The 24,507-nt window shown below is 39.4% G+C and overlaps 1 protein-coding gene across 1 annotated transcript in view; it reads right to left on the reverse strand.

Annotated features, from left to right (window-relative positions):
- Positions 1-24,507, reverse strand: part of DISC1 (DISC1 scaffold protein) — a 189,948-nt gene that overhangs the window by 11,612 nt on the left and 153,829 nt on the right. The window contains exons 10-11 of the mRNA XM_082480189.1: positions 14,812-15,055; positions 8,891-8,935 (exon numbers count right to left, since the gene is read on the reverse strand). Coding sequence (XP_082336315.1) covers positions 8,891-8,935; positions 14,812-15,055 — 289 coding nt within the window. The remainder of the gene's footprint in view (positions 1-8,890; positions 8,936-14,811; positions 15,056-24,507) is intronic.

Below are 24,507 nucleotides of genomic sequence, written 5' to 3' on the forward strand. Positions count from 1 at the left end.
CTATCCAGCAGATCGCACGGGTAGACAACCAGCTGCAGCTCGAACCCTGGATGAGCGAGCTGGTTAAGAGGGGTTACGCTGCAAACACCCACAGCGTAGACACAGAGAAGCGCAATGTGAGAACCAGCTGGCTGAGTCCCTGGCTCTGCGCACGAGGCCTGAGCAGCCATCTTCAGCGTCGTTACCAAACAGGAGAATCTACAGCAGCACTCGGCAGAATTTATAGACGTAACAATGAACCATTGTTCTTCAAATGAGCACAGGGGAGGAGAAGGTACACATTTCTCCCTACAGCAACTAGGAATGTCCTTGTCTCATGACCACGCACAGAAGATGAGGAACAAGTCTCCCATCCAGCTGATAAATTGTTATTCAGTATAGCAGCAGGACTCCATATGCTTTTAGGGAGTGGGATAACCCAGGCAATTTATATCATTAGAATGCTTTCAGGGAATCATTCTGTGACACTCATGCAAGAACAGATGACAGTTGTCTAAAAGAACTTAGGTCTCAGGCTACAAAAGTCAATAAATTATAAAAACCTCGCACTCTGAAAATACATCTAAAATGATGACCATCTAGAGAAAGCTCCACCTCTGAACACCAATTTTTCTCTAACAGTTAATTACACATAAGAAAATCAGGTCTTCGCATAACCACTATCTCAAGATGATGAACAGGAAAAACAAGACAAAAAATGCTCAGTGCTATACTATTATTGACTAGTTCATTTAGGAAGAACAGCTTTTAATTAATACACAAACCCCTAAGTATTATGGCTTTTGTCTGTCAGCATAAGTGAATTTTTCAAACCAGACTTTCTACAGACTCTGTACTCCAACAAAATGAATTAGTCCTGTAGATCTCCTGAAGAACAGGTCTTTTATAGTGACACATCAAAACCAGATTCTTGCTCTTATATAACCACTATACTGAATACTTTAGTCTGATCCAGTCACCGCTTTTATCAAGAACTACCACTATATGAGATTTTGGATCACATTCACGCTGTCAAGAAGGATGACACTAGCAGTCCTGATTTGAAATCATCAGTTACCACAGAGAGCAAATAAAAAAAGTACATGTTACGGTACACTCACGGATACCTGTGCCACTAAGTATATTTAAACATAAAAAGCATTATAAAGATGCACATTACAGTAGGGTATCCCTTTATTTTTTAGGGTATTGTTGATGGCAGGAATGTTTATCCAGGTAACTGGTCACCCAATTAGCACTATCATTAGTTGCTGTAAGAGAAGATCCGTTTCCTCCACTTCAAAACTGCCCTCACGGTTCCCGTCTTGTATGCGCAAATACAAGGAGTTCACTGAGCAGCTATTCTAAACAATAAGCACACTGGCTGGATTTGTCTAGTCCTGCTAGGAAGACCCAGAGTGGAAAATTTTTCCCTGTTCACCACGTCAATGAATGTATGGGGCAAAATGGGCCTTTTAGACCTACCCCCTCACTGAACTTCAAGCGGGCTGAAAGATGCTGGCAACAGGAGACAGCATTTAGATACCCGGTTGGCAAAATAAGGTCCAAATTGCAAGTGTGGCCTAGCTCTAATGTGCATATATCCTGAAAACCCGAGATAAAACCACAGCCTGAAATCTACAGTCGCAGCATAGCTAGATGACTATACTTATCAGTGTATTGTTACTAATATGATCTCACGTTTGACTTTTTCTTTTCCTTTTTAAATAAAACTTTACAGCCACGTTAAGAAAGGTCCCAGGAAGGATGGAAGGAAGGAACCCAACAAACAAGCCCCCAAGACCCTAGGATGTCAGGTGAACGCTCGTTCTGGAGGCAAAGGCACCTCACAGTGCTTTGCATCGGTACTAACCTGTGTTTTGGGGTTCCAAGCTTTTGCCAGTAGTGTCTACCCCGCTGAAATTCCAGACAAGGACTTTATTGGTTCACTGGTCTCACACTAAATGCGCTTAGAAATAAGAGACTATAATTTTTAACTCACCAGCTTTAATTCCTTTGTGAACTGAATACTTAAATTCTCAGTTAAAGTAAAATGTCCATTCTATCTCATGTAAAAAACTATAGTGTATTCTTCCTGAACAATCACATTTTGAGTACATAATGAATCGTCTACGAGTGTAACAAAGATCCTGTTTACTTTGGAAATTAAGTGAACAATGAATACTATGAAAATGTGCTCAATGCAGAATTGTGACAACAATATGGGAAGGCAGGGAAGTCTGAATGAGTAAAAATCAGATCAAACTGGTGTAGGTCTTTAAAGACTTGAAACAAACTTAATCGTAACTGTATGGCTATGGCTGTGCTGCAGTGGAACTAAAATAGCTCCGTAAATTAGGGTCTATATTCTACTAAGCTCCTAATAGGTATTTTGCAGCTTAATTACTCTTTAATACAGCAGTAATAGTGTATGGATAAACTATTTTTGTACCTACATGACACAGCTGCCTTTTTAGTTGAAATGAGAAGTTCCTCCATAGTTTAGACAAGCATCTTCTCTCAGGAACTTACTTGCAGGTGTCATGTGAAAAATGCAGGAGGATCATGTAGATTATGATTTTCCAGAACATGTATTTCTTTCATGGCCTTTCTTACTTTGGATTGAAAAGATGTGGTCATGCAGAGAACTCTGACTTTAGTTTAACATCAAGAAGAGTTATAAATGAAATGGAAAAATATATACTGCTCTCAAAAACATACAAGAATAATTTCAAATATTCAACCGATTCCACAGCTTCTGCCCCCAGGCCCTCGTTGGAAAAACATTCGGTAAGCCAGAGAAGTAGATAGGAAAGATTTCTCTCAGTGCCTTTCATGCCTAGTAACGTCACTGGTAACATTTTTATTTGACATTTGTCTATGTAGGCAGGGAAACCGCTGTCAGTGACACACAAACTATTCAGAACAGCTCCTGGTTGGAAAGTGGCACTTTACACTGATCAGCAATATCTCTGAGAGGGGAGTGGACTCTGCCTCCAGCTCAACATGTTAATAAAACACAACCCATCCAAGCTTGTAGGTTATGTCAATGCTACAAGCTACTGTAAGTCTTAAGAGTTCTTTGGTTATTTTTGCACTAACAGCACTTTTAGGAAACAGCTAGATTGCAGGAGTCAGAAAAGAGCTGAGATACAATATTGCTTTATGGATTTTTCTGTGAACAGCAGATGCAGCTGGTTGGGATTTTTATTTTTTTCCCCTAAATCCTTAAGCAGGTGAAAACAGCACAAATGTGGGTGTGTTTCGTTATTTCTTATGGTGGTAACTGAAGAAATTCTTCTGCCTTCTCACACAAAGTAGAAATTCTTATTCTCTCACAGAGATGCAAGTCTGATGTCAGAAACAGGAAGAACAATGTTCCAGATGATGCACAGCTGGAGCATCAGCACACTGAATTAAGAGCAGAGGGAATGGTTTCCACTTTAGTCTTCCGCCTTTCAATTTACTCTTTTACAAGTCATTTTAGTCATCTATGAGCAACAGTTCCTTGCTAGCATCGCTCAAGGAAAATGTTTGATTAGCTTTTCCAGTGCAAACACCTTCCATGCTCTCTTGGATCTAGGTCAGCAATTTTATATAGAAGAATTGGTACTCTAGCAGCTAGGTTAATCTAACTCTACTAGGGATTAGAGTCTCTATTAGAGTCTCTGGTGGTCATACTGAGAAGCAGGATTCCCAGATAGATACAGATATATATATATATTGAGGTGCTAATCTCTTTTCCTTGGTATCCAGTGATAGGTCACGAGGGAATGGTTCAAAGCTGCACCAGGGGATGTTTAGATTGGATACTAGGAAGCAGTTCTTTACAAAGAGGGTGGTCAAACACTGGAACAGGCTTCCTAGAGAGGTGGTCAATGCCCCAAGCCCATCAGTGTTTAAGAGGCATTTGGACAATGCCCTTTACAACATTCTTTAACTATGTCAGCCCTGAATTGATCAGGCAGTTGGACTAGATGATGGTTGTAGGTGCCTTCCAACTGAAATAGTTTATTCTATTCTACTATAACCTTAAAATTCATTCCTGCTACAGAGGAACTTTGAAAAAAGGAGTTGCCTTACTTCAAACTAGCAATATCATAACCCCAATAAGATACGTAAAATAAAAGCCTCAGACTTTCTGCAGAACATCAAAGCCAGATTTCTTTCACCTGTACTAAATCCTCTCTCTCCTATAATATTTAAAATAATTCAAAACAACAACTATGAAAAGTTGCCCTGGCAGACAGACACTTCGTGTTATGCCACAATGTTTAGAACAGTGACTTATTGTTGGGAGAAGTGCTGCATGCACTTCTCGCCCCTTGCAGAAGTTAACAGAAACTGTGAGCACTTGAAACTCCACAAAGTCAGGCCAGGACATCCCTTAACTAATTTCTAGAAACAAAAGGCAACCACCCATATGTTTGTCCTGCTTGAGCAGATGCTTCAGTCACATGCAGGCTAAGTGCACATGCCCTCAGATAATGAGCTACACAGCCACAAAGTGTCCAAAGCGGAGGAAGCTTTGTCCCTGCTTACTGTCCCAGATATCCTGCCCTGTGTTGCACTACCCTGGGCCGGTGTTGTAGATGAGGAGGGCAAAGTGGCCACAGAGAACTGCCTAATCTCTAACTCTGAAAATAATGCATGTTTCTTATGACCAACACCATCCCAGCATCATGGCAAGGCTGACCAGGAAGCAACCAGGGACCACCAAAGCCCACTCTGTGACTTGCAGCGAGATCAAGCCCACTGTGACTGTCCTCAGCAGGAGTCTGTCTACATGACTCTTAGCAGCTGACAAGGATTTTGTGGCTCTGGTTGCAGGGTAGAGCCTGTTCCAGGATGAAACTGCCTTTGCAGTGAGCAAGTTTTCCTAATCCAAACTTCCCTTGCTACGAACCAAGACAGTTACACTTCATTTTACCCTTACATAGCACATAATAATAACCAATCGTTGTCGTCTTCATCAATATTTTTAATGTGATTGAAGACTTCAACTTTCACGCCGATCAGGATTTCTAAACCTTTTCTTTCTATTCTTTTCCTTCTTTTCTTTTCCTTCTTTTCTTCGGTGTGTCCCTATCTTCTACAGAGTGAGGTGCTCAGACCAGTGCCATAGTCCTCTGGAGGCTTTGACATTCTCAGCTAAGCACAGTAATTATTTCTGTCTTACAACTGACATTCCCATTAATGAGGCTGCAAATGACATTTGCCCTTTCTTGCAACAGGATGAAGGTAATGAATCCCACTCTATTTGTAGTCCACTATAACCCTAGATTCTGCTTCTGCAGTATTGTCATCTTAGCTGCTGTTTACCATCTGTATACATAAATCCAACTTTTTTACTTCCTCAAATGTAATTTGCACCTGTCTTTTAACATATCCCATCTTATTGATTTGGGGCTATTCTTTCAATCTATCAAGAGAACTAGGAATTCTAATCCCATTTGCAATTATGTTGACTGGCACATAAACTCCTGGCCTACCTCCTTTTTAAAGGCAAATACCAAGTCTGCCTTTTACTGATCCCCTGGGACTTCAAGCTTCCTCCAGGAGTTTTCAAAGCAGCCTGTTAATGGTTTGGAGATTGTTTTTCTTGGCTCCTGTGCACTCAGAAGAAATTTCATCAGTCTAGCCTGACTTGAGTACATCTCACTTGCCTTAGGACCCTTTACTGTGTTCGTCTCTTGATACCCGTAGTGAATACTGAGAGCACTACATATATTGACACCGTTTATCATTTTTAGAAAGACCAAAAGCAAAGATAATAAGGAAGACAAAAAATTTTCTGCCTTCTGCTATCTTTTCATTATTTTCTTATTCACCTTTCTTACTAGAAGACACAAAACCTTTCTTTCACCTACTCCTTACATACAGCTTATCCCTGAACTCCCTTGCCACTTGGCATGTCTTTTGCTTACAGTAGCTTAGTGTGGTCAGTGGTCTTGCTGGCTCACTCTCACACCGTGCAGTACCCTCTCAGGCTCATCCTTAGGAACATTTTTGTCCTTTCCCTTTCAATATTCTTTTGGGCCACTGAAGAGTTCCTGACGTAGGTACGTAGCCTCTTTCTGTGTTTGATCTTTTCTGCACCAAAAGAAGATGGTGCTGTACTAGAAATATGATGTCTTCTGGAGGGTGCCAAAGATCATCTGCTGCTGCTGAATCCTACAGAGTATGTCCCACTGAAACTCACCTGTTGCTTCCTTGATTTTGTTTAGGTGAATTTTTTCTTTCATGGAGGTGAGTACCCGTCTTTTCTCAGAAGATGGATCCAGGTTGCTTCCCAATTACTTTTGCCCTTATCACCTTCCGCTTACAGACTGCTAGTTGGTTCCATCAGCCTGTTTATTTATATTTAGAGGACTGCAGCATTACAACACACTCCTCAGTTTCTCATATGCAACAATTCAGGCATAAAGCTTTCCAGACAGCTGTTTTGCAACTGTGACCTACCTCCTCCCCATCATCACATGCTTTTCCCACATACCCTTTGCTTGCACTGATCCCCTTCCCTCCTCTGCAGGGATACACCACCACATGGGAACGTTAAATGACTCATCAAAACTGCAGCCTGATATTGGCAATTCCTCCCCTCATGTATCTTCCATTACAGCTATGGAGGAGGGTCCTTGGAAAAGCATCTACGCAGAAATAGAGCTTTTCACTGACTTCCAGTACCCCGCTGAGGTCCGGGTGATGGCAGTCTCCCCATTCTCATCTTTACTAGACTGAAGATCTTCCCTGAGTGCAGACTTCCTAAAAATCAGTGCAGACTACTTCGCTGGCTCATTTAATAAACTGGGACAATTCCAGTTCCTGCTGCGGGAGGATGAGGCTATTTACTGACTTACCAATAAAAATTCACAGTGGGCCAGGACTTGGAAGAGAAACAAAAGCATCCAACTGTTTTCTAGTGTCCACGCCCTGCTGTGCCAGGAGTCAGCACAGCTGGGTATCGTTTATAGGTGGTTCCTAGTATTGTTCACTCCCATCTCTGCTCCCGAGTCACTAAGATCCAAAAATCTGGAGCGAGTGACTAACAGGGTGCTCTCCTGCAGGCAGCGTGGAGACTGACAAGAGTGGATTAGGGGACCACAGCATCAAAGGAACATTTAGGCAAAGCCTTGACATGGTACAGGGTGCTGACAGTTTCATAGAGCTTTTATAGAGCTGTCTACAAGTCAACATCAATCCAGCTGTGGCAGTGTGGTAGAGCCTGGCTTTCTAGCAAAATTCCACTTCCTTTATTTGTATCATTGCTCTCTAGTCTCCTTATGCTTTATTTTTCTCCTCAAAACTTCAAAAGGTCAAAGTTCCTCTGCTTGCGAGGACTCTTAAGATATTAAGCTCTTCGTGAATACTTCTACAGTGGCAGCCCTCTATGCCCGTGAGCTCTGGTGCATTTGCAAACCCAGCACACACATCACACTCACATACTCTGAGCGCATCTCCTTTTAAGCAAAAGAACAACTTCTTCAGTCATGGGCTGGGCTGTACTACAGCTTTCAGTGCAGGTCACTACTGGACACAAGCACGCAGTTGTACTCTCATTTGCTTCAGTCCAGACCATATGCAATTTTTAGTTTCCAGCAAATATTTTGCTGTCTTGGCAGCCATCGCTACCAATGTGCCCTGCTGGCAGTAAGGCTTTTTGCTACCTCTATCCTGTGGGACTACACGTCCCTGTTTCGTGTCATCTGTGGACACAAGCACCTGTATAGTTTTGCTTGAATTCACAGCAAAGTTCACTGATGAGAAAAACTATTTGCATTTTCTGCAAAGTTCACCTTCAAGGCTTCCCGTTTTTATTTATGCTGAACTCACACCCAGCCAAGCGGTCCGTCCTGGGCATGCTCTCATGTCACAGTCTCCTCGTACACAAGGTCAACAATCTGAGTTTGGTCTTGCAGTTAGATAATCTTTCCTGGAGCATTCCAGCTGCTACACAGTCTTTGGATTCATTGGTGGGAATCCAAAGAAATGCCTCATCTGAATAGTTATAGTTGCAGTGTAATTGATTTATTTATTTAATATTTGCTTGGCTGAGCACTCGTCACTTGTACTTGACAGGTGGCATGTATGCTGTTATGGAAGGTGAACTGGGGGTTACTTACCCGTGTCATTAATTTGCTGGCTGGACACAATGCTTGGATACTAAATTTCCTTAATACGGAAGTTGCAACCCAAGGCATACCAATATAAAAATGAACCAGATTGAATCAGTACAGCTCTTAGAACCAGCATAACTCTCCTTACGTATATATTACCTCAACTCTTAGTTTGCATGTAGACAGATTTTTGTATGTCAGCAGATTTTTCTCCTCACTCTCACAGGAAATGCATCTCATGTTAGTCAATTATCGTAAACTTTCTTAAATACATTGACTAGGATCTGACATCTTTTTATTTATGAAAATAGTGTAAAATGACAAACATTTAGTATTTTTAGTGAGATGAAATTCCTATTGCCCTGTACTCTGCTGCAATATGCTTTTATACTTCAAAAGTAAATGCAAAGGTATTTTTAGTGGTACACAAGGAACAAGCATCATGATTTTGTTCCATTCCTAAGCATCATTCCAGTGCTACAGTGAGGTTGGCTACGTGTTATTGGTCCTACACTTCCCCAACATATTCATCCTGTTGTTACATATTAAAAACACTAGCACAGGATTTAACTATAAGCTCCCTGAAATACACAGCAATTTTACACTATCCCCAATGGAAAAAAAAAGAACAGGCTCACTCTAGTTGTGCCTGTGCTGCTTTTCTAAGTGCCCACACACTCTCTAGCAATTTTTACCCAAAGGTAATACTATAAAAACAAGTGTCATTAGTTCTAATTGAGACCCAGAGAAGTCTGTACAGTATCACCACTTTATACTGCCTAGAAAACACTTACCTCAGATAAATGACCCTCTGCTCCAAATGAAATGTCTTCCATAACCTGTTAGAGATAAATTATTAAGTATACGGTAGATACATGCTATATAAACAGTAAGATTTGAATGGAACTTATAAAAACCATATAGCACATTAAAAAGTTATATAAGCTGAACAATTACATCATTTTGCTTCATATGCATGAAACACTTCAATTGCATTTATAACGGAGCAGTGGCAGCCACCCAAATTTAAAGCTAAATTTGAATACATTTTATTAAAGCCTGCCTTTGGCTTCCCAATTAAAAACCACAAGGAATACTGCCTATAAAACTGAAGGACTAACTATAGATTGAAACAAACTTTTCTATCAAGCTCTTATGGATCTATAAACCGTTCAAGAGACTACAGAACTATTTTTTGGCACAAACCCTGGAAGGGATTTTGGGCAGGAGAAACAAGAGACCCCACTGATGTTTTGTATTGGTAACACGTGCCAATTATAGTCAGTTCCTCCTTAAAAACTTCCTTCGTCTGTAAAGTCTATAAGAAATTAGCCAACATTTCATTGATTGGCTGAGGAGCAAAGAAATTTGATATTAACATTATTGGAAAGTCATTAATACTTATCACACATAACAGTATTGATAATCTTTAAATAAACTGAGATAAGGATATTGCTTTGGTAGGGCAATACTTAGTATTGCAGGTATGTACATATATATATAATAAAGTGCAAAATCCTTACTCTGCCATTAAAATCATTATTATTACTGAGTACTGTTTTGAGTAATCTACCTGCAAAGAGGTTGCTTAAATTTCTTTTACCTGTAATACTAATTTTCTGATGATATTTTTACTGCAAAATGCACGTAAGCATTAAGCTTACTGAGATGCTACAATCTCTAGCATTTTTACCCGTAGATATTACACAACAGTATCACACTCAGCTAAGGGGCATCTTCCTGCACAACCATGATGATCTGACCCTTGCGTACAAGCCAGCTGCCTGTTGCTACGAAAACGCTTTCCAGCTTGGATTAATACAAAAACCACTCAAACACTGACTTTCACTGATGCTTAACGCTGACATTTAAAACGAAGATTAAATTTAAAAGTTTTCAAATTTTTTTTGAAGCTCTACAAATACAACATTTAATTAAAACTCAAATGAATGCACAGTTTATTTAGCTTTCTAAAGGCTTTGTCCTTTACACATTGCACATTTGCCTCCTGGACCACAGGCTATCTCAACGTATGGTAATGAGTTACAGCCTGCTGACAGAGGCTTTTTTGGTGCTTGCTATCGCTAAATTCTGAAAAATGTTGTGTCATATCCTATGATGACTTCTTTTTAATGACAGACACCGCATTAAATATTAATGATTATTTTTTCATGATTGTCCACTTAGTATCACTTAGAACATTCCTTATCTTTAAGAAAGTGAATCAAATGAAGGCTTTGCAATTATAGAACATCTTCCCAACACCAGAGCGCTCTACAAAAGACCCTGAAACATCATCCCAGATGGCAAAACTGAAGTATGCAGAGGTGAGGGAAAGACAGCAGGCCTTACTCTTACCCCCGCTCTCTGCTTATTTATGGTGAAAAAGTGAGAAATTATCTACAAAGAATTCTGATGGGGTAGCTACCAAAAATGCTGACTTACAAAAGGTAACACTACTGAATTTTAGTTTTTACCTTGTAACTTTAATCACCTCAATTTTCTTGAAATCTAGTAGGTGTTTCTTTCCTTCATAGTGATTAAGAGGGAGCACTGCACAGCATGCCAGATAGCAGAAGGAGAAGAAAAAAGGATAGGTCAGGAACTCAAGCCTGCAGGTGCACACAAACTCATGTTCATCAAGACGCTTGGTGTTAGGGAGGTCCCAGCACACACACATCTCTCTTGGTTATCAACGGCATTTCTGGTGTTATAAAAAGGTTTTGCTTACACATACACTATCAACAAGCAAAAAACAAAGCCAGATATCATAAGGAGCGGAACAAGCAGGCATTAATGACTGAAGAGAAAGGAAATGTTACTGTCTATTTTAGAAATCACCCAGATTTGTATCTATCTCTGTAATAACGATCATAGCAGCTTCCACCTCACTCACATGTCACCTGGGCAAAAGAATTTGCAGTCAGTTTAACAGTATGGAAATTTCTGGGATGAAAACTAGAGCCTATCTTTACTTCCTCAGAGACTTGAGAGAAAATCAAGCCCAATTAGTCACAAAAAGACAAACTAGAACTGCAATGATGGGACATCCTAATTTCATCAAGATAGCTACCAGCTGGAGAGTAGACGCTTATATAAAAATTCAAAAATCTATCTCAAATACATTAGACAAGAAGCTGACTTTGATGTGACTGAGGCTAGTAATATTGCCTATATTTATATACTATAATCTAATGAATTATCCATAATTGAGAGTACATCTTAATTTTTAAGTAACTCGGTGTTTTCCACAGGATAATTTGTGCTGGCCTCACTTTATTTAGTTTTGACCAAAAAATTAGTAATGATGTTTCGACAAGCTGAGCTGCCAAAGCATGTGATTGTCTTCCCTGTTTAATAGTGTTATAAAGGAAACCTGATTTATCGGATTATTTTGGGATGCCACAGTCTACCACATAAACAAACTGGGAAAAAAATCTGTACTGTCTTAGAAAACACAGTTATGAAGACTATAAAGTAACTGTTGACAGTTAATAAACCTGTGCTCACACATGACAGTAAAATATCTGAACTTTCAAAGAACTTATACCTTACGTATTTTATACCAGAACATGTCACATTTTATGATCTAGGGAGGATATTTAATTAAAAATGAAAAACAGCCCCTCTGCAAAGCAGTATCTGAGGATGTAAGCGAAGGGTTCTTTCCATTCATCTATTTTGCTTTTCTTTCTTATTATTATGTTTCTTATTTGTTTCTTTGTTTTCTAATGAAACCTATAGAGTAAGATACAGTTATATGCAAGAAAATTGCATTTATTGTATACATCAGCAAAACCAATATCCACTCCACAGTAATACTTAGCCAGATACGACATGATAAATAACTGGAGAACTTTACTTGTAGCATTTCACCATAAAGTAAATCAATCACCTGGGAATGAAAGGTACCTTCCAAAGTGTATACGCACGTATAGTATTATTATCCTTTGCTATACTGTTTTGAGGCAAGTAATTTAGTAACTTCTCAATACAAAGAACGCCACTCTCCTTTTGCCTCAGCGACCAACAGTTCTCTTTAGAAATTCCCAAGAACAGTCATTCTAGAAACATGGCAACCACATCAAGCTGCTCCTCTCACAGGGACACCACAGCCTTGTTAAATAATTTCAATATAAGTATTTTGATAAATACATGCTTTTCTATTAGGTATCCCCACTTGGTGATAAATGGCTAGAAAAAGGTTCACTGCTAATGGACAATGGGTAGGATTTTCCATGTAAGTCACACGAACGGCTAAATTTAGAGACTAAAAGCCACGCCACTTTTTTTTTTGCCACAAATGTGATTTTTTTTTTTTTTTTTAAATACAATACCACATAACAGCGCACTTAAATGCTACAGAAGTGGTTTGTCTTTCATCTCTGGAAGTGCTTAAGGCCAGGCTGGATGTGGCCTTGGGCAACCTGGTCTAGTGGGAGGTGTCCCTGCCTATGGCAGGGGGGTTGGAACTCGATGATCTTCAAGGTCCTTTCCAACCTAAACCATTCTATGATTCAACTATGTCCATTTACAAATCAAGACACATTCTCTCTTCTACTTCAACACATCAAAAATTGGAAGTTAGCCTGATTTGTAGGTAATGTGTGAGGGTTTTTGTTTGTTTTTTTATATTCTGCCTTGTGATGAATTACTAGATGTTAGGGAATGTTATGCTATAGCTCTTCTCTAAAAGTTTAGATACCGCCTGTCACTTCTACTGAAATCCTACCAGCTTCACTACCTAAAGCATACTACTTTGGGTAAAACACCTATATGCCACAACAAGGAAACCATCCTAGCTCCTAAAAGTATACAAGCAAGCTGACCAACCCTAATTCCGGAACCTAGAACACAGTCTATACGTTGGGGTTTTTTTACGGTTGCAATGGGTTGCAGCCATCACTGATGCATAGCTTTGCCTCCAATGGTCAAAGCTGCAGGCAGCCCCGAAACTAAGGAAGGCGAGTTCAGTAAGCTGTGATGAAATACTGCTGCGTTGCTCAACTCCTAAAAGCCTGAAAACAAATTAACATTCTTATATTAACAAAACTGCTTCTTTTTTTTTCAGGTGTGTCAGTCCTAGGAGTGTTGTCAGAACAGATGCAGGAATACTTCCACAGGTCCATCACTGATGGGCATTTTCACATTTACATTTGCACATCAGCTTCTGAATGGATTTTGGCGCGTTCTGAAAATGGAGTTTATTCAGGGTACCAGGATAGGCCAGATCCCATGCAAAGGCATTTATACTGCAAAGTTTAAGCGCCTACACGAAGAGCTGAAGTTAAGGGGATAGCCTCCATAAGTTCACTCTATGGTTGATAAAGACAAAGAGGAAATTATCAAAAAGCAAGTTCAAAAGGAGCAGCTCAATGGAATCATAGCAAATACGCTTTCCTCTTCCAGTTAACCTATGGGCAAACTGTCCCTCTGAATCCTGCACCTCTCTCCAGAACCAGAAGTCACCACACTTCAGTTGCCTAGATGTCATTCTAGGACAGCAACAGTGATTTCCAGGGAAATGATCTGTACTTGCAGTGGTGAAATAGACAATGATCTACAGCACAAATCTCAAGTGCTACAGAAACAGTCACAAAAACTCCAAACCCTCCAGAGCTTCTCATCTGCGCTTTAGAAAGGGGAGCACAACTTTCCATAACCAACAGAACTGCTCACATTACTTCAGCAGACTCATCAGGAATGCTATGGGAGGGGGCAAAAGTAAAAAAAAAAAAAAAAAAAATAAAATAAAATCAAAGCCACAGCTGACCATTTCCAAATACTCTCTATGTGGAGTCAGTCCATAAACCATTTTCCCTAGGAAAAGGCCGCAAGTATTATTGAAGACCAACTTAAAACCAGAATTTTACTAACAAGAGGAGATTTTACAGTAAGGCAAGGGCCTGCTTTCCACTAAGTCTCAGCCAGTATAAATGCAAAATTAGGCATCAGCTTTCAATGTAACCAGCAGTTCAATGGCTTTTAACATCAAGTGCAATTACGCACACTTTTAATTTCTGTCAACCAAATTCCAAGGTAATAAGACTAACAACTCCTGTTGGAGGGTGTTTTTGTCACAGTGGTGCAAGTTGAGTGATGAAGCTTTTTAACAGCTTGTTTACCTTGGCGGTGCAGTTAAAAGATTATTAGGTAGCTGTTCATTTTTAAGCAAGGATGGTATTCCAGAGCAGGACACAAAAACTTAAAAGAAATTTGTCAAACCCTTTAAGCCTCATGATTTTTTCCTCCTTTTAATATTTGTTGGATGCTGGAAGCCTACCAGCATCTGACCTAGGAAACCTTTGATCATTTCACTAGGGGAGGAAAACTTCCTTTCTCCCCATTTCAGCTAACATAGGTCCCGGCTAACAAGTCAGCAGAACTAACTCAGAGTGAAACTTGTCAGTGAGATGAGGAACAGCTGATAATTTGTGTTAAATACTTAATCGTTTTTCCTTTAAATCCTGATGTACATTCTGCATTCACTGCCTGAATAATTTCCACATTTTAAGAAGACTGATGGTGAAAGGATAAAGGGTTGAAGGGCTTCTGAGAAGCTAATAAGCTATTTTATTCATGTCCCAGACTGGAGGCCAGATGTTAAGTTCATACTTAACCTGCCCTGCTGACCTGTTACCCGGATTCAACTCCTCCTCTCAAAAGGAAAACCGGCAGTATTGCTTGAAATGCAGCTGTAGAATATTTCAGATACCTTTTTTAGCTCACTGTGTTTGGGACAGGGAACACTGCCCCACTCTGCGCCCTTCGGAAAGTGACCTTCTTTTCTTTTTTCAGAATCAGATGGGCCATCAGCAGTCATCGCCATCTCATCCATTTGGTTCTCCTCTTCCTCAAAACCACAGCAACTGGTTTCTTTCAGCTGAAACCCTCGGATCAACAGCTGACAGGCCTCCAAGTCAGCTTCCCACACTCTCTGGAGCAGCTGGCTCCCGCAGCTGAAATAAAAGCCAAAAGAAAATAAAACTGGAGTTCAGGGAGAATAGTTGCTATTTCAAGTAACTTTTGGGGTGACAGCTTATTATTAGAAAGGAAAATAAAAACAACAAAAAAACAACAGCAGCTCAAATACTTCCACAGAGATTATACAAGCTATTTCAAACTGAAAAGCAGGAAAATTATGGCCCTATTACAAAGCCGATGCCATAAAAAACCGCTTTGTTGCTAAGATGTTGCTTCCAACTGTACAGCGTACACTGGCTGCACGTGACCTTCTCCTGATCGGACACAAGTCCAGGGGCCTTGTGATCACAATCAGGACTTCCTTCATGCTATCGGATATATAGGCCTGTCATGCTAAAAGCAGTCATGCAGTTTTCCTGGATTTCACGTAGAAGATCATGTATGAGCAATCACAGGATTTACTGTATTAAATCAGGTCTAACTTTTGGAAAATAGGAACTCTAAATTTCTTGTTAGACTGAAATGTGCTTGCTTCAACTCTGGTGAATCAAATTAGATTAAACTACAACACTCTTCCTTTCCTTCAGTCTTACACTTTTGAGTGTTGTCCTTATTTCTCACTAATGTGCTTTGGGTTTGGGCTTTTTGTTTGTTTTTTTTTTTTTTTGGTTGTTGTTGTTTTTTTGTTTGTGTTTTTTTTTTTTTTTTTTTACTTTGTTATCCCACCAAAGAAAAAACACAAGTATTAGGAAATTCAAAATACCAAACTTCTTCATACTTTTAATCCATTTATCATCTCTCACAGATGTCTATGTACATTACAAATACTGCTCCTGAGATGCGTCCAATAGGTATTTTCACATGCAGTAAATGGGAATTCTAGGCATAGACAGTTTTTCAGAACAAAACACTGAACACTAACATCACACCGTTCCCTGATGGGGTCACATCTCCATTTAATACATGTTGTCTCTTAGGAACCAAAAGATTAGGTTGCCTGCTAAAATATAGCAGATCAGGGACAGAGCCTGGGATGGGACTCAGAAGCACTGATTCCCATGGCAATAGACACTTCCAGACAGATTTGAATGCTAATATCTAATAACTGCAATATTTTTTTTTCACAGTGCTTTTCAAATTATATCATTTGCTGTATAATAGCAAGCAATTATAAGTGACTAAAAGGAGGAAAATAACTATTTCATTTTAACTTTTCTGACTAAATTAAATACCAGCTTATCTTTTATTCTGAATGAAGGATAAAGGAGCTGCACTGCTCACAATGAATTCATTAATCTAACAAAGGTATGTGTTTAACTCTACAAACTCTACAAGATGCCAAGCTGTAAAATTCACCCAGCAATATTTTCAGACTGAGAGTAAAATTAAGCTCCAGAAGCTGAGCTACTTGATCTGTGCTTAGAGTCAGTATATATGTTTATCGAAGGCAGTACGCAGCATGAGGTCCACAAATTGGTCTCCCCCAAGGAGCTCAGAGTATCACTAATTAGAAAGGGGAAAAAAATCTTCACTGGATTACACTTCTGTGTTCCTTCCAGGTAGCATTTCACCTACCAAGCCAGAAAAATAAAATAACCCCCACTGTTTCTCTACTTGTCAGTCACATCATCATGGTTACACAGTCAAAACATTTCCCTGAAGACATACATAAGCCCATTTACTTGCTTTTTAAAAACGTTTGCAGCTATATATGGCTTATTATTAAAGGCTCAGAAAATACACTAGAGACCTAACTCATAATTTCCAGTGGATAGCTTGTTTTGGCTATTCAATTTAATGAAGAGCTCTATTGACAAAACTAGGGCAGAGATAGTGATGTATGTGGTATTCACAGTGAAGAAGATGAATAGCATATATAAAAATACAGTGTAATGGTGCCTGAGCTGCCATTATTGGTCATGACTCAGCTCATCGGTCAACGCTTTTGATTGCATCTAAGTTTTACACCCATTTTAGTAACCAGCAATTACTGAACATACTGCTAATAGCTTGCTTTTATTTTAAGGACATCTATGTTTTGTCATTGTATCTGTAAAACTCTGATACATCTTGAACTAAGATACTAAGATGTTATGCTTAACTTTTCAGCTGAAATCAGTGAATGTACGTATACTTGGCTATTCTGAACATACCTAAACCCAAGGACTCTGCATCTTTTAGCCTGTATTTTGAAATTCAGTGCTTAGAAGCATTTTTCAAACACACTTTTAAAATCAGAATTATTTGAAAGCTACAAATAGCTGACACAGAAACACATACCAAACAATTACTAGAAATTATGTTGTCCCCAGCACGCAGAAATCTTCAGCTTCCACATCAGGTGTAAAATCAAGCTCAATTGAATTTCAGAGTTTGATTTATTCATGTTCAACCCACGCTGAAAGTGCATTTGCAGTGCCCATGAAGCTAAAAGTGTGTGGATACCTGAACTGAACACAGTGAGGTTTTTCAGGTATGCAACTTTTTAAAATGATGGCTCGAGATTGGATCAGATTTTATATTATTCCTATACTTATATATATTTTATGATGTATCAACCTCTAGGTGTTATACACCTGTCTGTACGTTACTATCAAATTGATATATGCGGCAAGTTCAATGGAGGTGCCAGGAGCACCACTGAATCCACAACAAATCCATTTATATAGACCCAGCCATTTATATAGACCCACCAACAACAGAGCACACCTTAATCACCTACTGATTGTGAACTTCCAAGTGCCATAATGCTCATAAGTCCAAATTGTCAGGCTTTGTACAAGCACCAAACAGATTATGATGATGGTCCTTTTCTGAGAAAGACTATTAAGTTTACAACAAGCAACAAGAGCTAGGATAGGAACAGATGAGGATGTTCAAAGAAACACTGAGACAACAGTGGACTGAACATGGCACATTAGTTACAGTACAACAGTTTAATTAGTTACATCAGTAACTAATTAGTCTAATCACTGTCAAGCACACTGAGGTATCACAGTGAATGAGAATTCTAAGGACTTGCAGGAGACCAATGAAACAGCTCAGTGGATATCTAAGATCTCCATCTGTCCATCAAGGAATCAGGTGAGAAAGGCAAAAGATGCTAGTATAAAACCATAACGGGCAAGTGATAGATACAAATGTGGTTTAACATCTGTAGATGGAAATAGGTCTTGATGTAAAAAAAAAAAAAACAAAACAAAACAACCCAAAAAAAGACTGAGAGACTGAGTAGGTGGTAAAAGGTTGTGAGAAGCCTTGACATTGAAGGTTAGTAGTTATGTTTGATGTGACAGGACAGAGGGAACCAATGGAGAAAAGAAAAAAGTTAAATGATCAGAAACACAGAATTAAAATTAAAAAAAAAAAAAGAAAAAAGAGAAAGAACAGTCATTGCAGTGGCAACAGCACTGTGAACGGATGAGAGTAGGGCAAGACTGCTTTTGTCAAGTCACGGTCAGAGAAATGGATGCTGAAATGAGACCCAAGACTCAACCCAAGTAATTTTTTAGCTGGATGGATAGCTGGGACAGGTCTTATCTCAAGGATACTATGCAGAAGAATCTATAAAAGCAGGCCTAACCTGACTTGAAGAATGGCTGAGACATCCACAGCAACACAAAAGGACGCAGCAGGGAGAATTCTGGATTAGGTCAAGTTGATGATGATGAAAGAGCTGTCAGAGAAACAGAACTATTTATGGACAGGAGGAAATGAATGTGGAACAGAGAGGTTTATCCTTGAGTTCTCTTGATAAAGCGGCAATTGAAATTGTAATTGCAGATACCTTTACCAAGGCTCAAGTAGTTTTCTAGGAAACAACACCGGAGACTGGAGGGTACAAGGAAACTAGCAGGTATCTTCAATCTACACATAATATTGGGTGAAATTCAAGTTGAGAATCATATCCAGCAAGGATCCTCTCTCTCTTCCTTGAAGTCCAAAGAACATTGCTTCTCTGCCTTTTCACAAGATTCCCAGAGATATCAATGGGGGCTGTCTATGTGGCTCTCTGCACAACATTATTCTAAAGCTATTTATAGTGCTAGCTGGAACTACGAGAACATGACTTTCCTATTGAGGGCTCTGCAGACATATAAAAGGCACATTCAGTTCCTGAACATTATAGCTTAAATGAAAACATGCCTGCGTAAAAATAGCCAAAGGATTTTATATTAAACCCTATTTAAACAAAACAAAACAAAGTCCCCCAAAATCTCCTCAAAAGAAAATCGGAATCAACACAGGGGGATGTCACTACTTGTAAATCTCATCAACTCTAGTTTTTAGGAATGCCCGTTGGTGGGTGAATTGTTAAAACCGGTTTATAACACCCTGGGGTCAACACTGTGAGTTGATAGAAGATGTTGCTTATTTTAAGGGAAATCCCTGTAAGAAGCCACATCTTGAAAGCCAAGGGAGTGAGACTGAAGCTAAAAGGCTACATAGAAAGACACCTGTTTAGAAACTGCATAAACAAAAGCTAACTTATGATGGGAGACTGAACTAAGAGCTAATGCTCTGGACAACTTCTAAGAGGTGGGCCACGCTAAGATGCAAATTCAGGAAAGCACGTACTTACCTTTTCTGAGTACCTGGCACACACATTAACGCTGCATTCACTGACCCTAAAGGCATTTTTCTCTGGCAAGAGAGCAAATGAAATGCAACAAAAATAGTCTGGCAGAAACAACAGGGATTTTCATTACAACAATGAAAATGATTGGAAATTTTGAGGCTTGCAGAAAATGGCAACGCGAATCAAAAGACTTTGCTCTATATCCCCATTCTTTGTTGATCTATTGTACAAACTAGGGAAATTTTCTCTGTATTTTGGTCACTTCTATTTATATTTTGCACCACAGGGAATAAACTAGCTCTTCCTACTCTACATTTAGTTATGTCTTTGTTGCCTTTTCTTAAGGCAACAGCCATGGAGTGAACATAGGAAGCAAGCAAAAGAAAGTGTGAAGTAACAATAATACTTAGAGGAAGGCAGACAACCGTATTGCTTTACTGTTAGCAGAAATCCACCCCTCTGATTTGGTTTATCATATTCATTCATGGTCATGCATTAATACCCCTTCTTATATTTAACAAATATTTACAAGTTCAGGAATATGTTTTGCTTCTGTCCTTCATAAAAAAAAAAAAAAAAAAAAAAAGGGGTTCCAGCCTGATCTGTTCTTAATCTTTAACCTTAGCTGTTATATGGTGCTGAGGCACTGGAACAGGTTGCCCAGGGAAGTTCTGGAGGCCCCATCCCTGGAGGTGTTCAAGGCCAGGCCGGACGGGGCTTTGAGCAACCTGGTCTGGTGGGAGGTGTCCCTGCCCATGGCAGGGGGGTTGGAACTAGATGATCTGTAAGGTCTCTTCCAACCTAAACCATTCTATGATTCTATTCTATGATTTTAAGATGCCTACAACGAATCTTTTGAACAAACCAAGGACTACAATGTTCCTATTGGTGAGTCACATGAGGCTCTTAGGAGAGGGAGGCACATAACCCTGTTTTCTCCATCTGGCTGGTGTGCAAGGACAGACTGATAAGGCAAAAGGTATAGCTAGGGCTTGTCAGATCACAGCTTTCAGCTGATGAACATAAAAGAAGAAAGAAGGTGCAGGAAATGAGACAAAGAAAATCTGCACTCTGCCCGAACAGCAAAATATATTTTTTTTTCCTTGACCTGCACACTAGAAGGTTACCCTTTCTAAAGATCTGAAATCAAAACCTTTTGTTTTTTAGTTCTTGTGAAGTCTCCCTAATCCTATAAACCCCTTCATACAACCTCAATTTCATAATTCGATTCCTTGCATTGTGTCTCTTCTCTCCAATCTCCTCAAGAAGCAATCATCTCATGAATTGACTTCATATTGTTCTGATCATGTGGTTGGCCCCAGTGCATGAGACATTCTTTCTACTCCCTTATTTCAAAGCTCACTGAAAACACTTGTTTGCTGTTCAGCACTATTATTGCACTTCATGTAAAAACAAGAATCATTCCTAGAAGGTCAGGAGACTCTACACTCCCTTGTCAGATGACAACCTGCTCTAACATCTACCATGGAGACAAGCTAGAACTCCTAAGCAAAGTCTGAATCTTGCGGTACTTTTATCGGGCACAATTTTCTTCTCTGACCTTGCCTTCTCCCTTATAAAACATACAATAATGTCTAGAAAACAGCAAGTAGCTCACCCTCTTTAAATGTGATGTTTGACCTACCGGAGAATACAGAACCACAAGAGCCCAAGAAAGCAATACTCACAATCCCCATATAACTTCTAGACTCTTAACATTTTTGACCCCTAAATATTTTGCTCTGGGCTGACTTTTCTAACATCTAAACCTTAGAAGCCACAGACAAGTCCTTTGCACAACAGTCCTATCCAAAAGACATCCACCACATCCAGACAGGACGTGACAGTGCAGCACAGAGATGTGGATGCTACTTTCGCACAACTGGAAGAATGGGTGACAGCAGGTGCTTTGCTTTCTACAGCATCCCAGTAGCAGAGGCAAATGTGCAGAAAGGGACAGATTTGAGGAAACAGGTGACCAGCCCAGCCCAGCCCTCATTGTGGTGGCTATGGCATCCTCCTCTCTGCTACTCAGGGATGTCGCAAGGGAGGATACCTGGAGGTGCAGCAGGCAGAGTAACTGGAGCCAGGTCTCCTGTGTCTTTGTTGAGTGATCTAACCTCTATGATATTGCTAGAGAACACCTACCACGGTTTTTTAACTTATGTTGGGGTTAGGAGCTATCGCTTTTTGGCTTTGTAAGCAAAAAGAGGAGCAACAGTTAAATCCCCTCCTTGACCCTTTCTGCCAAATTTCAGACAAGTCCTAGTGGAGAAACCCAAATATGAGCAGACACCTGCTCATCTGAGATATTTAACACTGTAGACACCCTAGGCCCATAAAAAAAACCACAAGCAAACAAAAAAAACCACTTACAGAATGGAACCGAAGTGTTACAAAATGCCATGCTGGAATGCAACTACTCAAACGCTACACAACCTCCTTCAGACTGCTGCTGCCTGCTGCATGGACCTTGCTGCTTTCACATCTCTCCTTGCCCCTGTCTGAACTTTCACACCAGGAACAGCGTATTTCTGCAGGTCTGGCCACAAGGACAACCTCCACAGGTCTTTATACTCTTTTCAGCTGAAAAGGGAACTGTTTCCTTCCCTGCCTCTATCGTCCCCCCACCCCGTGCTGTTATCTAGCAAGTAACACTACCATTTTATTACTTGTGATAGCTCCAGGTGTGTAGATGGAGATCCTATGAAAGATCGTGCACAGAAAATTCTATAGTGCAGCACAGGCTTAAACTAACTGAGAACATCTAAATTACACATTATGTTTATAACAGTCTATTTGCAAACAATTTCAATTGTGTTAGTTTACCCTCATGTGAAGGACTTCACAGTACATGAAGGTGAATGTATGTATGTGAAGACGTATATATATGAAGGAAATTTTCGCATTGTGTTTTACAGCAATAACTGTACGTTAACAAAGTGATGAACTAGGCATAACTTGCACACCTCCCATAAATTTCACTCTGCACACACACACAAAGAAAATCTAAATTATCTGTAACGCATCAAAATATTTGTCACTTGAAGATTCATTAAATTCTCACATTAATATCTTAAATAACTTTTGGGCATTTTGTACATATGCATAATGAGGTTACACCACTAATTCTATAAATTGTATAATTAAGAAAAAATGGAAAACGCATTCTATTAAGATGGATTCTAAGATTCCTAAGGAATTTTCTCAGACCTTTCAAATGCTGTTAACCTGAACTGACCTCATAAAACATTTTTCAAAAATTCCTTCCCACTAAGGCATTCAGATTTTTTCATAGCAAGAGGCTAATAACAACAAATAAGAAATAATATTCATGTAAAAAAACATGCCCACTCACAGTGGTCTCAGTAAACAGAAAAATATAAATATCTGATAGCATTTTCTGCCAAATGTTTAAAAAAACCCCTAAGCCTATGAGCTACACTCATTATCCCAAAATTCTTCCACTCAGTATAATATTACCTACTGCTTCCAGGATACTGAAGGATTAGAAGCTAAACTGAAATCTGAAAACAATCTGCTAAGAATAATGACATCTTTCCCTTGCCAATAGAAAAAAAAAAAAAAAAATGATATCAGCATCTTAAGGACAGAACTACCACCTTGTATTTTCTGTGAACTGTACATATTTTATATCTGCTTTTTCTTTTCTGAAAGGCCTGCTCAAAACAAGGAGGAAGAACAATTTTTCTGGTGCTTAAAACCAATAATGGACATTTGATTAGTGTTATTAAAAAACAAGATACCACACAATACCAAACAATATTTTTGTCATTCTCTCTTCAATCCTCCAGCCATTTATTTTACCCAGCACAAAACTTTAATCACAGCCTGTCATCTTTCTATCAATATTCAATGTCACTGCGTTATACTTAAATTATCTCCACTGGAAACACAAAATGATAGAGTGCTGCAGCTGATGGTTTTCACTTTGATTCTTAGTGCAAGGTGGATGCGGGAATGGGACTGACACGTCGAACGCAGGAAATTAAGTAATTTACAATGGAAGAGGGAAGGCACCTTGCAGTAAGAATTTACTACTCAAATTTTGTCCCTACATTTACTGTACAGTTTATTTTTACTATATTACCTAATCTATAATGTAAAAATTTACTACCTCCTTTCAGGGCTATTTATTTCTCTTTAAAAAATGGAATAGAGTAATGGTCCTCTACCCCTGCCTCCACTGAAACATCTATTACAAACAATCTATTCTAAGAGTAAAAAACTTAAGTTTGACAGATGAGGAGAAAGCTACCAGGGAATTCTTATTAAGCAGTCCACATAAAGGCCGCTTCTCAACCCTAGTTTATCATTCACCTCATCCATAATCTGATAAAGCAGCTTCAAGTTTGGTACTAACTCCGATAACTCAGTCTGCATCCCGCTTGCCTTTGGATCCTGCAATAACAGCAAAGCCCCACAATGTCACTAAACAGTTGGGATGGGTTTTTTCTGACTGAATGGGAATTGCTGGAATTAGATATTTTTTCTGCACTATTTAATATTTGATCCCAAATCAGATTTAAAGGAGAGGCATGAATTAGGCCCTGATTTTGGAACGCATACATCTCAGGATCTATGTATTCATCCAAGCTCGGTTCAAACAGTTGACCTGCTGCACGAGCCTCAACGTTGTCATGAGCATGAACCCTACAAAGGATTCCAGCGACTTCCACTGAAACTGGAGCAATTTAGCGGCTTTCAAAGTCGCAACCCATTCTAATCCAAGAAAGCACACTTGTTTCCGAAAGTATGCCACAGGAAGAAAACACAGCGTTTGCATTGAGACCACATTCTCAGCTGCTACAAATCCGCACTGCTGCAATAGCAGCAATGGCTATTTATACCAAGAGAAGAATGTGTTCTTATCACAAAGCAATTAGA

Source organism: Vanellus vanellus (genome assembly GCF_965231255.1).
Source record: "Vanellus vanellus genome assembly, chromosome: 3".
Lineage (NCBI taxonomy): Eukaryota > Metazoa > Chordata > Aves > Charadriiformes > Charadriidae > Vanellus > Vanellus vanellus.